The sequence below is a fragment of the Trichechus manatus genome, unplaced genomic scaffold, assembly GCF_000243295.1.
Source record: "Trichechus manatus latirostris isolate Lorelei unplaced genomic scaffold, TriManLat1.0 scaffold00063, whole genome shotgun sequence".
Lineage (NCBI taxonomy): Eukaryota > Metazoa > Chordata > Mammalia > Sirenia > Trichechidae > Trichechus > Trichechus manatus.
This window is the reverse complement of record NW_004443999.1, coordinates 4,412,389-4,427,217: the sequence shown is the minus strand read 5'-3', so window position 1 is coordinate 4,427,217 and position 14,829 is coordinate 4,412,389. Positions and strand designations below refer to the sequence as shown.

The 14,829-nt window shown below is 34.6% G+C and overlaps 1 protein-coding gene across 5 annotated transcripts in view; it reads right to left on the bottom strand.

The window, feature by feature from the left end:
* Window positions 1-1,955: 1,955 nt before the first annotated feature.
* Window positions 1,956-14,829, bottom strand: part of CUNH18orf54 (chromosome unknown C18orf54 homolog) — a 38,590-nt gene continuing 25,716 nt past the window's right edge. For 3 of the 5 annotated variants that reach the window (XM_023733962.1, XM_012556381.2, XM_023733963.1), the window contains 2 exons: window positions 10,254-10,324; window positions 1,956-3,693 (listed from right to left, as the gene is read on the bottom strand). In XM_023733962.1, the coding sequence (XP_023589730.1) occupies window positions 3,621-3,693; window positions 10,254-10,324 (144 nt within the window). In that variant the 3' untranslated portion in view covers window positions 1,956-3,620. The remainder of the gene's footprint in view (window positions 3,694-10,253; window positions 10,325-14,829) is intronic. The other 2 variants (XR_002824566.1, XM_023733965.1) reach the window with 2 other exon arrangements.

Genomic DNA, 14,829 nt, shown 5'->3' with positions numbered 1-14,829 from the left:
AGAAAGTTTAGGATAATCTGAGTAAAGTCATTTAGCTAAAGTGAATTTGCTGAAATAAATCAATAAGACTAGAGCAGTGGTATATAACAGTGTCTTGCGAAGACCAGTCAGTCTGGCTTCAGTGGAAAGAACTCAGAAAAGGGAGGAATATTTTAGGTTGAAATAGGTATTAGGAAGCAATTGGACTAGTCCTAGTATGGAGTGGATATAAGTTGTTGCATTTGTGAGAGCAGAAAGGTCTGGTCTAGGGTTAGGTCAATGCAGAATAAACAGGGAGTGTAAAATGCTAAGTTTTGGGTTTTTTTTTTTTTTCCTGTTTGTCCAAAAAAAGGAAAATGATCTTCGTAACGAATGTAAAGAAGGAAAGAAAAGAAGCAGATGGGAAGTGGGAAAGGAATAATTTCAAACATTACAGGAAAAATATCTAACAATATAACCTACTGAACAATGTGTTCAGGTTTAGGCCTAGGTTTACCACAATCATTATATAGCAGGCACTGCAACCCAACACAGCATATAATCATATATGAAACATGCAATCTGTACATGGAATAGAGGGATACACAGTCTTTCACATTTGAAGGAACTTTAGTTGGTCAGAAATTGATTATCGATTTTAGTGGCCTTTTGCTTCTTTTGTCTCCTCTCATGCTACTTGCCTTTTCGCAAGTTCACTTCTTGATAGCACTTCCACCAAATGGGTTTTGAAATATAGACAGGGAAGGGTGGGACAAGGAAAATGAAACAAAATTCAAATCCATAAGCATGATCTCATATATTTAGAACGGAGGAAGAAAGAAAGAACCTTGTCATGATTTACCTTCAAGCAATATTTTGGTATAACTATATAGTATATTTTAAAAAGACATTATCAGAAACCATTAAATACAAAATAACAACAACAAAAAAAACACATTTATAAATTCTACGAGAAATAGCACAACTAGAAAGACATATAGCCCAAAACAAACACGAGCAGAGTTCCTCAATTTAGTCAGAAATCTCTGTAAAGCTGAAATGAATTGTCACTGAAAAAACTGAAAGTAGAGTTCTTACTAATAACAAAGACAATACATCTGGGTCTTGAATCTTCACATATCAGGGATACATTTATCGCTTCATCTCAGATAATTTTTAGAATTTGGCTTTTTTGTTGCATCTTTTTTCACACTCAATAAAAATTTGAAAAATCTTATTAAAATTTCTTCATTTTTTTCTATTTAATATTTATCAATAAACCTAAAAGAATGAGAGCAAAGGGTTGATACATTCTGTTCACAATGCTATTTAAAAAATCTATTTGCTCTCATTATCTGCTTTAGTTCATATTCCCAACTGTTGTCCCCTTTTTTCCCCTGGAAACCTCAAAAAAAACAAACAAAAAACTCTGAAATATCAGTTAATATATAATTAAATCAATTCTTTAGAGAATTTCTTGAGCATTTATCATTTAGATGTTCTACTTTCTTAGTTGACTCTTTCTTCCCTTCTATATATTTCTTTGAAAACTAAATTTGGAATTAATCATTTTGATAAAATTAATTTCATTTTTGGGTAAAAGATTACACCTTTCCGATTTAACACAAAAGGAAAAATTAATGATCCTTTGGTAAGTATAATCAAGTTTCTTAAAGCATTAGTTATAACAAAGTTTTAGAACAGGCTAATCTTATTTAATATTGGAGATACGTTCTTGGAAATGAGAGCACCAACTACTATTCAAAGTGCTATTCAGTCATTATAGTATAATCCCTTTGGAGATGCTTTCTAGGCATTAAAAAAAAGAAAACCCATTGCCGTTAAGTCAAGTCCAACTCATAGCGACCCTACAGGACAGAGTAGAACTGCCTTATAGGGCTGCCAAGGCTGTAACCTTTACGGAATCAATTGCCACATATTTCTCCCTCGGAGCGGATGTGGGGTTCAAACTGCTGACCTTACAGTAGTAGCTGGGCACTTTTGACCACTGTACCACCAGGACTAATATTACATGTATCGACATATATTTAATACACAATTGAAAGTTTATTCCCGATGTCTTTAACTTCTGTGCTTTCTTTAGAATTTGTCTAATGGATGCTTTCACTCGCCTGGAACATGAGCCAGATCCACCTAATGCTTACCCAGTTAAAACCTGTATTTTAACATCCAGCCATACTTTAACCATTAAGGTAATTCCATATTTGATTATCCAAACTATTTGCTGTGAAGCAGAAGACCACAATCAGGAAACAGAATGTCAGTGGCAGAAAGACCTCCACAGAGTAAACAAAACAAAGCTCTTGGCAAATGTCTTTCAAACTGGGCAAAGAGTAGTATGGTGACATTAACTGACTGGTCAAGAAAAAAATTTTTAAAAAGACAGGGCTAACTACAATCTTTGACATGTCAGTACTATAACAAAGGTATTAAACAGTGCCTGAGCAATTTAGACAAAAGAAATTATTTGACCCAATGTACTTAGAAATTCTGGTCTACTTGACAGTAAATTTACTTAGCAAAAATGCTGTCAGCTGGGTAAAGAGTTAATTTGTAGTATTTGTATACATATATACTGTTTAATTTCATTAGGCTTTTTTAACATGCAACATTAGTTAAGCTTTATGGTTTAATTCTTGGTTTTACTGATAAAGATGCTTCCTGCTTATTAGAAGTTCACTTGGTAGAAATTGCAAAATTACAAAGCTCTGTTCAGTTCCAGCTAGAGACTAATTCTGAGCAGGACTGACTGCTTTAAAGAAAGCTCAGCTCTTACCAAATAACTTTACAACAGCGATTTGCTCTCTGATTTGCCATATCCATTTTCTTTAAGTTTACTTATGAAATTTCATAAAGCAACTGGCTATTTATCTTATAGTTATTACTAGTCTGAGTTAATACCAAAACTAAAATCTGGGAAATAATCTAATATCAAAATATTACATTTTCAAATATCCCAAAATATTTTGTATACCGTCAAATATTATCAAGATTATCTTACATATAATCAAAGCATTAATTAAATGAGGTTCTCTTGAGTATCACAACATAAAAGAATATTCCTTTTAGCACTGCATCACCCCTATTAAATTGATGTCATTTGCAAACAGAACATACCTTAAGTATTTGATTTACAAAAACTTAAAAGACTTCTATATGAGTAAGATACATCACAACAATTTTCATATTCCTTTAAGCTCCTTAAATGGAGATGCTACGCATATCAAAAAGTCTATTTAACTTAAGACACTTTAGATAGAAACCTGGAAGAGTTTTTTAATTATCCAGAATCAGATAATAAAATAATGAGGACACTGAAGAAGGTTAAGTCCATGTAAACCTTCAAGAATGGAAATCATTCACCTTTGAATATTAGGCATCTGTGGGCGTGAAGTCCAAAGTCAGGCTTTCACATCTCTGTGGGTCCTCTCAGTTCAGATTCTTGTATTTTGGCACAAAATGAGGATAGGTCACAAAACCTGTGAACACGCTCAAGTTTGTTTGTTTAGAAATACATAATACTTGTACCAGTTACAGAATAATATATGGCTTATAATTACTTTGTCAGTTTAAGTAATAGAATAAAAAACGTTTTTGTTTTGTGGTGACTATTTATTGGTTAGGCAGTTATATTTTCCTCTTCATATTTTCGGTGACTGTTTCCCACTGGTATCATCAACCAGGTCTCTCAGGCGAGATAAATGGTGCAATGCCCTTCATTAAAAAGTATAAAACACATTATAAACCAATATTTAAGGACTGAATAGCCAACGCAGACAGCAAGAAATGTGATTACATTGTTTTTAACTTCAAAATTAGTAGAAGAAATGAATTTATAGAATATAAACATAAAAGTTTGAGAGTTTTCCTTATAAAAACTTGAAATCTGAATAATAATTGAGGGTTAAAATAACTTACCTAAAGTTCTACAAACATTTAGTTTTAAAAATTCTATTACTATTTGACATTCAAATTTTTTTTGAAAGTTAATCTGCCAAGTAGCCTATTAAGAAACAGCAGTAATATCATTTTATCATACTTTATAAAACATTTTTTGTATGTGATTTTGCACAACAGCTCTGTGAAAAGATGCTTTCTTTTGTGTATGTTGTATATGTCATATGAAGAAATAAAATACATAATTCATTTTTAACATTTACATTCAAGATAGCTAAAATTTAAAAAAAGCACTTAAGGATCAATTTCATTTCTGAGGAAAACTCATTTTTATTGGGGAGGGGATATGGGGGAAATCAATAATGTATTATACCAAAAACCTGGATTTTTCTCTAAAATAAAGCCAAGATTGTAGGTCAGGTCTCAGTGAAGAAAACTCAATCATTCCTCAAACAAACCAGGAAAAAGAGAGGCCCTTAAATTTCCAGGCTTCCTCTAAAAATATTCTTCCAGTTTTTCCTTTCCCCTATCCTTCAGATCCTTGAGGATTACTCAGAAAATGTCAATCAATCATATTTCAGATCTCTGATAAATAAGACAGATACTAAGAGAAAGAGAGAATAATTATGATATGCAATAATCTCTAATATTAGTCATTTCCATTTCTATGGTAAATTCAAAGACAGTGACTACAACACTCCATTCTATAGTCTCTAACACATCATACATTCAATAAATGTATATTAAATAAAGTACATCTTCCACTTCATCCAAGATAAGGAGATAGACGAAAGTAGCAGTGTTAATTACTACATTTATATCTAATTCCCTGTACTCTACACTTCTTGGACACTTCTACTCAAATGTAATAAGAGAAGAATCTGTATTTTGCCACCCTTTTTGGCAATTTCAGTTAATGACTGAGATTCTTGCCTTCATTAAATAAAAAACAATAACTCATTCAAAGTTACTAAGCAATCAAAGGTAAAAATAACTAGACTCTACCATTTCTACATCCTACAGTAATAGCTCTCTACTTAAAAATTATTTTCTTCTTAAAGATACACGTTCATCAGAAAGAAGATAATCTACAAATATACTTGGGATTTATTTTCCTTTTTCTTTTCACGTTAACATGTTTATCAGAAATAAGATAATCTGTAAATATACTTGGGATTTATTTTCCTTTTTCTTTTCATGTTACTTAAGTACCTGTGATTCAAAAGAAGGAAAAAAGCAAGCGGTTAAAGTCTTATCTTATTGTTTACAACTCGCAGAAGAGGTTGTAAACCTGAGAGCAACAGATTCCTTAGATTTAGAAGGTCTGTGAAATTGGATGGGGAAAAATCAAATGTTATCTGTAAATTATCATTTCCTTGAATTATGTATATTGATAACAGACCAATATCAGTAGCTTTGTCTCAAATAGAAATCACAGCCATTTTCATATTATTATTACAGGCATCTTGAAATATCATGTATACTCATCACTACTTCAAAATTACAATAATAATTAAACCCACTGCTAGAAAATATGTGATCCAAATATTCCTGTCTATAGTCCAAAAGTTCATGTGGCTTAACTGGCCAACTATCAGTCAACTTTAAGCCTAGTTGTTCATCCACCCAAATAATGAGGTCTCACTGGTGACTCAGACATCGACAGTTTCCAATATTTCCTTTCTCTGTTTGTCGATCAATATGTGGAAGGAAGGAAGTAAAAGACCACTCCGTGGTTTAATGATTTTATTCAAGCTATTTAAAAGACCTCCATACTTACATGTTTTTACAAAATGAACTTTAACTTACTTGTATCTTAAATGTATTGTCTTATTTTAAATGCATTACAAAAGCATATATTACCACATCGCAAAGTTGTTTTAATATTTTCATAATTGCAATTCAATATAATTAGTATTCTTTCTAATTCTATGTAGTTTATTTTATACCTTTAAAAACAATTGCTAGTCTAGGGATAGAGAATACAGATGGAGAAGTGGATGAGGAGAGAAGAGAAAAGGGGAGATGAGGCAAGAAAAGGTGGGTGTATGGCATGGTGAGAAGGAATAGAGAAGCTAAGTAGAAATGTAAAATTTTCAGTTCCTCTACCTCAGCTAGACAATCAGCTGGAAATTCTTTAAAGTCAACCTCCAACTACCTGTCTTAGAATAAAACATAATCCACTTACAGAAGTGGCTATCAGAAACTGAGCGTTATTTCAAACAGGGCTTCGAACTGATTTGTTCCAATCTGAACCCCTGCTGAGAATTTGCATTTCCACCCCAGATATACTGAATCAGAATCTACATTGTAACAAATCCCCAGGTGATTCTTATGTATAATAAATTTTGAGACCCACTGCTATACTAATGGTTCTCAGAGTTGGTCTCTAACCAGCAGCATTAGCATGGCCTGGGAACTTGCTAAACTCAGCAGAGATCTGAACTGGAACTAACCAGCTCAAAGCCCTGATTTCAAAGGTATGTATAGAGAGAAGGGGGCCCTGGTGGCCCAGTGTTTAAGCATTTGGCTGCTGTCATGGATTGAATTGTGTCCCCCAAAAATATGTGTCAACTTGGCTATGCCAAGATTTTTAGTATTGTGTGACTGTCCACCATTTTGTCATCTGATGTGATTTTCCTATGTGTTGTAAATCCTACCTCTATGGTGTTGATGAGGCAGGATTAGAGACAGTTATGCTAATGAGGCAGGACTCAATCTTCAAGATTAGGTTGTGTCTTAAGTCAATCTCTTTTGAGATATAAAAGAGATAAGTGAGCAGAGAGACAAGGAGACTTCATACCACCAGGAAACAAGAGCCAGGACAATAGCTTATCCTTCGGACTTGGGGTTCCTGTGCTGAGAAGCTCCTTGACCGGGGAAGATTGATGACAAGGACCTTCCCCCAGAGCCAACAGAGAGAGAAAGCCATCCCCTGGAGCTGGCACCCTGAATTCCGACTTCTAGCCTCCTAGACTGTGAGAGAATAAATTTCTGTTTGTTAAAGCCATCCACTTATGGTATTTCTGTTATAGCAGCACTAGATGACTAAGACAGCTGCTAACCAAAATGTCGGCAGTTCGAATCCACCAGCCACTACTTGGAAACCCTATGTTTTGTTTTGGTTTGGTTTGGTTTATAGAGAGAAATAGAGGATAAAATTGTGGAAAGAAATTATTATTCTTTATTTTCTTCTCTAAAAAGTGAAAAGGTAGGCTAATGGGGAGGGACATCAATTTAAGGGTGATGTTTCAACATTTTAACAACTGAAGTAAAAGAAACTGATTTATTATTATGACCATGAATCTACTGATGAGCATTGAGAACAGATACAAATCAACCCACAGAAACTCAGTAACACAGATTGATTAAATGAAGACAGATTAGCTATGTTTTAATTTACTCGTAAATAGCTTGCCTGTGGTTTCCTAATTAGTACTGACTGTTCCTCTTATACATTATCTGTTTACTGGCCTATATTCAGCCTAGAATCTAGAACAGAATAAAAAGGCTTTTCAGAACAAACTCCCCACCACTCTCTAAATCTATATAAAGTATGAGTACGTTAGAATAAGAAAAACCTTTGCTTCTATCATATTTTGCAAGTCTGAGAGAGAATTCTATCTCTAGTATGGAATAAAGACAGAAAATTGAACAGAGAGACTGGGAAACTGGATAACTTTCTAGCTATCATTAAATTTGGTCTTCACAGCATGGGCTTTGAATTTTTTTGTGTGTATTGAGAATTATACAATTTTACACATTCATGTTCAAAGTATACATAAACAAAGATATTCCAAAGCCAAAAACAAATTATTGTTGGATAATTGGTGATTTTACGTGAGTTTACTATTGCTCACTTTTATAGTATCTGAGCAATATACTACTGCTCATTCTTTACAGCCCACCTAGGCAGAGTAGCTGGTTGCCTACATGACATAATAAAAGACTCTAAGAATACTGTACATGTAGAATTGTGAATGGGTGTAGGTTTGCTTGTGTATATTGCCACCAAAAAAATAATAATAAGTAAATAAAGGCTCTAGGAAAGACCTTGGCTTAAAAACTACAATTTCATCTGCTTAAAGGTGGCAAATTTCTCTTACAGAGGTTAACAAGTTTTTATTGAGTTTCTAATATATAAATTCATAAGACAGAGCTAAGTATTACAGGATACAAAACAAGTACCATTCTGATTCCTATCAAAATAAAAATTCCTCTGGAAGAAATAACATTTTAAGCTGGTATCAGCCATTTAGATTTCAGCTTCAATGAGTCTTTCTAGAGAAGAGATATTTCTAAAGGGAGAGCAGAAGAAAACTGAGTGTCCAAGGGAGTAAACAGAATGCAAACTAAGAGCTTGGAGTTTCCTAAGGCTAATGACCAATATCTTAAAACTTACTAGCCATCCAAACTGTTAAAAACAAAACCTGCTATTTGAGGAATAGAGGAGAAATATGATTATAGGACTTTCACCTGAGGGAAGGTCATTAAAGCACCCAAAGTAGAACTGTAGCTTTGGAAGAAGCTGAGCCTATCTATTTTAAAATATGAAAGGATGCCCATGTGCCTGTCTAGAACATTTTGCAGTCTAGAAAGAAGAATTCTAAGACTGAATAAATTTTAAGCTGTCCTTAAGACAGTTAATCTACAAACTAAAAATAATGGGAAAAAATGTACCAGTATGCTTTTCTAAGTCTAAATGTACAGCACTAATGATAGTTGTGAAATATAAAGTAAAAACTAAATTAAGACTGTTTCAGCTAATTCAACAGAATTAACAGCTAAAAGTCAATCTAACGAAACATGAATCTTGCTCTCTCCCTGAAAACAGAATTCTATATGTAGGCAAGACTATTGATTGGTTAGCAAAATTCTAGCAAATAAATTCTAGTAAATGGTTAGAGAACCTATGGATCACAATCAATTTTTGTGATGATTTAATTACTTAAGGTCCAATGTTCATTTTCACCAAGAAAAACATCTTCCAGGGTATATTTAATTCAGAAAATGCATTTAGGTCTGTGACACAGTTCAATATAAATGCTTTTAAGAGCAATGAAAAAGTAGAGGTCATCTAATTTAAATCTTAAAAGCAAAATGAAGTCTTTATCCTAGGTGATCAATTGAGGCCCTGTACCTAGTTGAAATGGATAACTCACCACTATCATTAATGAGGAGTGTTAGGAATACAATGATAAGCAACACAGGCTTTAGAATCAGGCAGTCTGGTCTGAATCCCAGTGCTACCTCTTGCTAGCAATGTAACCTTGGGCAAGTTACTGTATTCTCCACGCCAGTTCCCTCATCTGTATAATGAAGTTAATAACAATACTTACCACATAGGATTTTGAAGATCAAATGAATTATACTCAAAAGCATTCAAAAAACTGGCATTTGGTAAATGCTCATTAAATGTCACTTATTATTATCATTATTTACTAAATCCTACTAGGTATGGAACACTATATCCAAGTACTATGGCAAGTTACAAAGAAAGAGACATTATTTCTATCCTGAAGAAGATTATAAATTAAGTAGAGGGAGAAAAAAGAAATCATACTTAGATTTATGTTTTAAACTATGTAAACAAAAAAGATGTACTTATCATGACAATTAGAGAAAGTTTTAAATTTACATATCTGATGTTTGACTTATTCACTGCTTCCTTAGATAACAGAATCCTATGCAAATTCTGAAATGATAAAAGGTTGTCAGTGCTTGTTTTGCGCTACTTCTAGCCAAGTGAAATAGTGGTGCTACAGTAAAAATGTTTAATCTTAGTATTTCCTAAATTCAATTAGTCCATCTTCTGAGAGCACTTCATATTCACATAATCAAACCCATAAGTTAAGAGCCTTCTCTTCTGCCAATATCATGACTATAGGAAAGACTCTTCCTCGATTTTTATTTAAAGCAATATAACTCAAAAAATAAAATAGGTAGATTAACACCCTTATGACATTTAGACCTTGTGGAGGTATGCCAAATAATGACACAATTAGCACTGTTAAATTTATTTGAGAGGAAATACATGACAACACATTTCATGAATGGGATATCCACACCAACACAGACTATCTCAAATTGTTGCTATTATTCAGAAATGAAAAGAGAATCTCTCTGGGTCATTCAAATTCATTATATTTTAGCTGTCTAAGGGTATCTATTCAGGTCCTAAAAATATTTTAATAGGAAACAGTACAGATTTAAGAGAAAACTTCAACACACTCCAAAATGAGCTTAAATATACCTATTATACCTATTCTTGGAACTACTTCACAATTCCACCATGTAACTTTCAAAATTCAATCAAATGAATGGCTAAAATGGATTTGTATTCATAATACATAGAGAAATTGGAAAGGAATACTTACTTTTGAAGTGACCTAGTAATAGGAATCATACTTTCCTTCAGCTGCAATTTAGAAAATTCATCTTCTGAAACCTATTATTAAAAACACCAAATATAACAAAATATTGAAATTATATAATTATAAACTTAAATGCTATTTAAAATGTGATTAATAAGGATATTAAAAATATTTTCTGCATTTTCAAAGAATTAATTCTAGCAAATAATTTTCAGTAGCACATTAAATATTTTTCTCTGTTTTAAAAATACTGCAAGTACTTGGATTCATTTTTCAGTTTCCTATGTTATGCTACCAAGTGTTTGTTTATTAAAATTCAAATCTTGGCTTGAAAATTGTGACTTTACTGAACAAGGTTACATCTCAGTGAAGTTTAAAAGAGGAGAGGAGAGCAAAATGGTGGAGCAAGCAGTTCCAAACTCCCATCCCTCCACAGAAACACTGAAAAAACAACCAATATCTGTCAGAACCAACTTTGTCAGAACTCTGGAAAAGAGTCAAAGGTTGACAGCAACCAAGCAAACACTAACCAATAAAAATGCAACATAAAATGATGGGAAAGTCTGTGGTGTTTTTACTTGCCCTTGCTCTACACCCTCCTCAACTCAGCCAATCTTGAAGACAGCAGCCCACATTCCCATTGTGGGACTCTGGTCTCTGGTTATGGAGGAGACAGACTCGACCTTATTTGCAAATTATTTTCTGTTATGACCTGTCTGTGGGATACCTGAAGGACTGATACAAGTTTCTCACCTGTTTCATCCATCTCGGAGCCCACTCAGGGCCGAAAAGTGGCAGGAACTGCTTGAAAACATCATAAGGTGATAGAGAAACCCACAAACTCCTTAGGTAAAAGATTGAGACATACAATCGAACATCTAAAGCTATGAAGGAAATGCCAGGTAAAGAATTTCTTTGGGAAATTAAGGCATTCAAAAGACTCATATTGGTGAAGGTTTGGTGTGTATATTTTCACCACAATTAAAAAAAAAAAAGCACTCCCATGTATACTGGGGAATTTAGAAAGCCACATGTATGCCAAGGACAGGATACTTAATCCAAAAAGACCTGAGAAGACCCTAAGCTTTTATCACTGGCAGATCAATAAGCTCAGTGCAAGCAGGAAGTAAAGGCTGAGGCAAGATTGTAAAAGTCCTGGTTAAGTGTTAAAGGAGTACCCCAGCAAAGCCAATTTGCAAAGACTGAAAGAGGTGTTTGGTTCTTGTTTCGTTTTTAAGTTCCTGGCATTCTCAATAGCCTCATTTTACAGAAGAAACTGAAACTCAAAGGGGTTAAGTGATCTGTGAAATATTGCACTTGCTAATAAGTGGCAGAATAAGAATTCAGTCACAACTGGAGAGAATATAAGCTTTATAAAAAAAAGGATCGGTAGTTGGAAAATATGGCCGGGGTGACAGAAATGATGCCGGAAATCGCATGACAAAATTTTGCAAGACCAATAACTTATCCATTGCAAATTACATTTTTTCAACAACATAAATGGTGATTATATGTGTGGACCTCACTGGACAGAATACACAGGAATCAAATCGATTACATCTGTGAAAAGAGACAATGGAGAAGCCCAATAGCATCAGTCAGAACAAGGCCAGGGATGACAGTGGAGCAGACCATCAATTGATAATATTCAAGTTCAAGTTGAAGCTCACGAAAATTAAAACAAGTCCATGAGATCCAAAAAATGGCCTTGAGTATATCCCACCTGAATTTAGAGACTGTCTCAAGAACAGATCTGACACATTGAACACTAATGACCCAAGACCAGACAAGTTGTAGGATGACATCAAGGACATTATACCTGAAAAAGACAAGAGGTCATTAAAAAGACAGGAAAGAAAGAAAAGACCAAAACAGATGTCGAAAGAGACTCTGAAACTCGATTTTGAACACAGAGTAGCTAAAGCAAAAGGAAGAAATGATGAAGTAAAAGAGGTGAACAGAAGATTTCAAAGGGTGGCTCAAAACCACAGAGAAAAGTATTATGATGAAATGTGCAAAGACCTGGAGTTAGAAAACCAAAAAGGAAGAACACACTTGTATTTCTCAAGCTGAAAGAACTGAAGAAAAAATTCAAGCCTCGAGTTGCAATTTTGAAGGATTCTATGGGCCCTGGTGGCACAGTGGTTAAGAGCTTGGCTGCTAACCAAAAAAGATCAGCAGTTCAAATCCACCAGCTACTCCTTGGAAACCCTACACGGCAGTGTGACTCTGTCCTATAGGGTCGCTATGAATCAGAACTGACTCAACGGCAATGGGTTTGGCTTTTGGTTTATGGGCAAAATATTGAGCAATGCAGAAAGCATCAAAACAAGACAGAAGGAATACACAGAGTCACTGTACCAAAAAGAATTGGTTGACATTCAGCCATTTCAGGAGGTAGCATATGATCAAGAACCAATGGTACTGAAGGAAGAAGTCCACAACGCCCTGAAGGGAATGGCGAAAAACAAGGCTCCAGGAATTGACAGAATACCAATTGCGATGTTTCAACAAATAGATGCAGTGCTGCAGGTGCTCACTAGTCTATGCCAAGAAATTTGGAAGACAGCCACCTGGCCAACTGACTGGAAGAGATCTATATTTGTGCCCATTCCAAAGAAAGGTGATCTAACAAAATGTGAAAATTATAGAAAAATATCATTAATATCACACGCAAGTAAAATTTTGCTGAAGATCATGCAAAAACGGTTGCAGCAGTAGACTGACAGGGAACTGCCAGAAACTCAAGTCAGACTCAGAAGAGGATGTGCAACAAAGGATAGCATTGCTGATGTCAGATGGATCTTGGCTGAAAGCAGAGAATACCAGAAAGATGTTTACCTGTGTTATACTGACTATGCAAAAGCATTCGACTGTGTGATCATAATAAATTATGGATAACATCGTGAAGAATGGGAATTCCAGACTAATTAACTGTGGTCATGAGGTACCTGTACATACATCAAGAGGCAGTTGTTGGAACAGAACAAGGGTATACTGTGTGGTTTAAAATCAGGACAGGTGTACGTTAATTGTATCCTTTCACCATACTTACTCAATCTGTATGCTGAGGAAATAATCTGAGAAGCTGGACTATATGAAGAGAACATGGCATCAGGATTAGAGGAAGACTCACTAACAACCAGTGTTATGCAGATGACACAACCTTGCTTAGGGAAAGCGAAGAGGACTTGAAGCATTTATTGATGAAGATCAAAGACTACAGCCTTCAGTATGTTACACCTCAACACAAAGACAACAAAAATTCTCACAGCTGGACCAATAAGCAACATCATGATAAATGGAGAAAAGACTGAAATTGTGAGGGATTTTATTTTAGTTGGATCCACAACCAACACCCATGGAAGCAGCAGTCAAGAAATCAAACAACATATTGCACTGGGCAAATCTGCTGCAAAGTACCTCTTTAAAGTGTTGAAAAGCAAAGATATTACAGGACTAAGATGCACCTGACCCAAGCGTATTTTCAATTGCGTCATATGCATGAGAAATCTGGACAATGAATAAGGAAGGCCAAAGAAGAATTGATGCCTTTGAATCACAATGTTAGTGAAGAACACTGAATATACCATTAACTGCCAGAAGAACAAACAAATCTGTCTTGGAAGAAATACAGCCAGAATGCTCCTTATACCAAAGGATGGTGAGACTTCCTCTTACATATTTTGGACATATTAGCAGGAGGGACCAGTCCCTGGAGAAGGACATTATGCTTGGTAAAGTAGAGGGTCAGTGAAAAAGAGGAAGATCCTCAACAAGGTGGATTGACATAGTGACTGCAACAATGGGCTCAAGCATAGCAACGATTGTGAAGGTGGCACAGGACCAGGCAGTGTCTGGTTCTGTTGTACATAGGGTCACTATGAGTCAGAACCAACTCAACAGCACCTAACAACAACAACATGCTCTATAAACACAACACTATTCTAAAGAAAAGTCAACACTTACAGAACGGCAGCCCAAAGCAGAAACAGATTTTTAAATTCCTAGGAAATACACAAATTAAAAACATAATGATCTTAAAATAAAATTTTATGTAACTGTATTCAGAAGAGTCAACAAATACATGGTAACAAAACACATGGTAAACTTCAGATGACAGAAGTACATGCAGAAGTCTAATGTTAAAAACGTTTTACCAGCCTCCCCAAGTACAACTACTACCAGAAATTGGGCCATGCAGAATAATTTTCTAAGGTATTGAAATCAATTCTTACAATTCTTACATATTATAGTTGTAATACCATCATATCTAAAGAGGATGTTGCATTTATAATCATAAACTAAACAGAACAATCTATTCAGAGATAAACCACTGCAGAAATGCAGTAGTATTAAATTTGAGTAAGTTCACCAACAAAGAGAACCTCAGAGAAGAAATCACCTAATCAATACCATTTACAATAGTACCCAAGAAGATAAAATACTTAGGAATAAATCTAACCAGAGACGTAAAAGATCTATACAATGAAAACTACAAGACACTACTGCAAGAAACCAAAAGAGACTTGCATAAGTGGAAAAACATACCTTGCTCATGGATAGGAAGACTCAACAT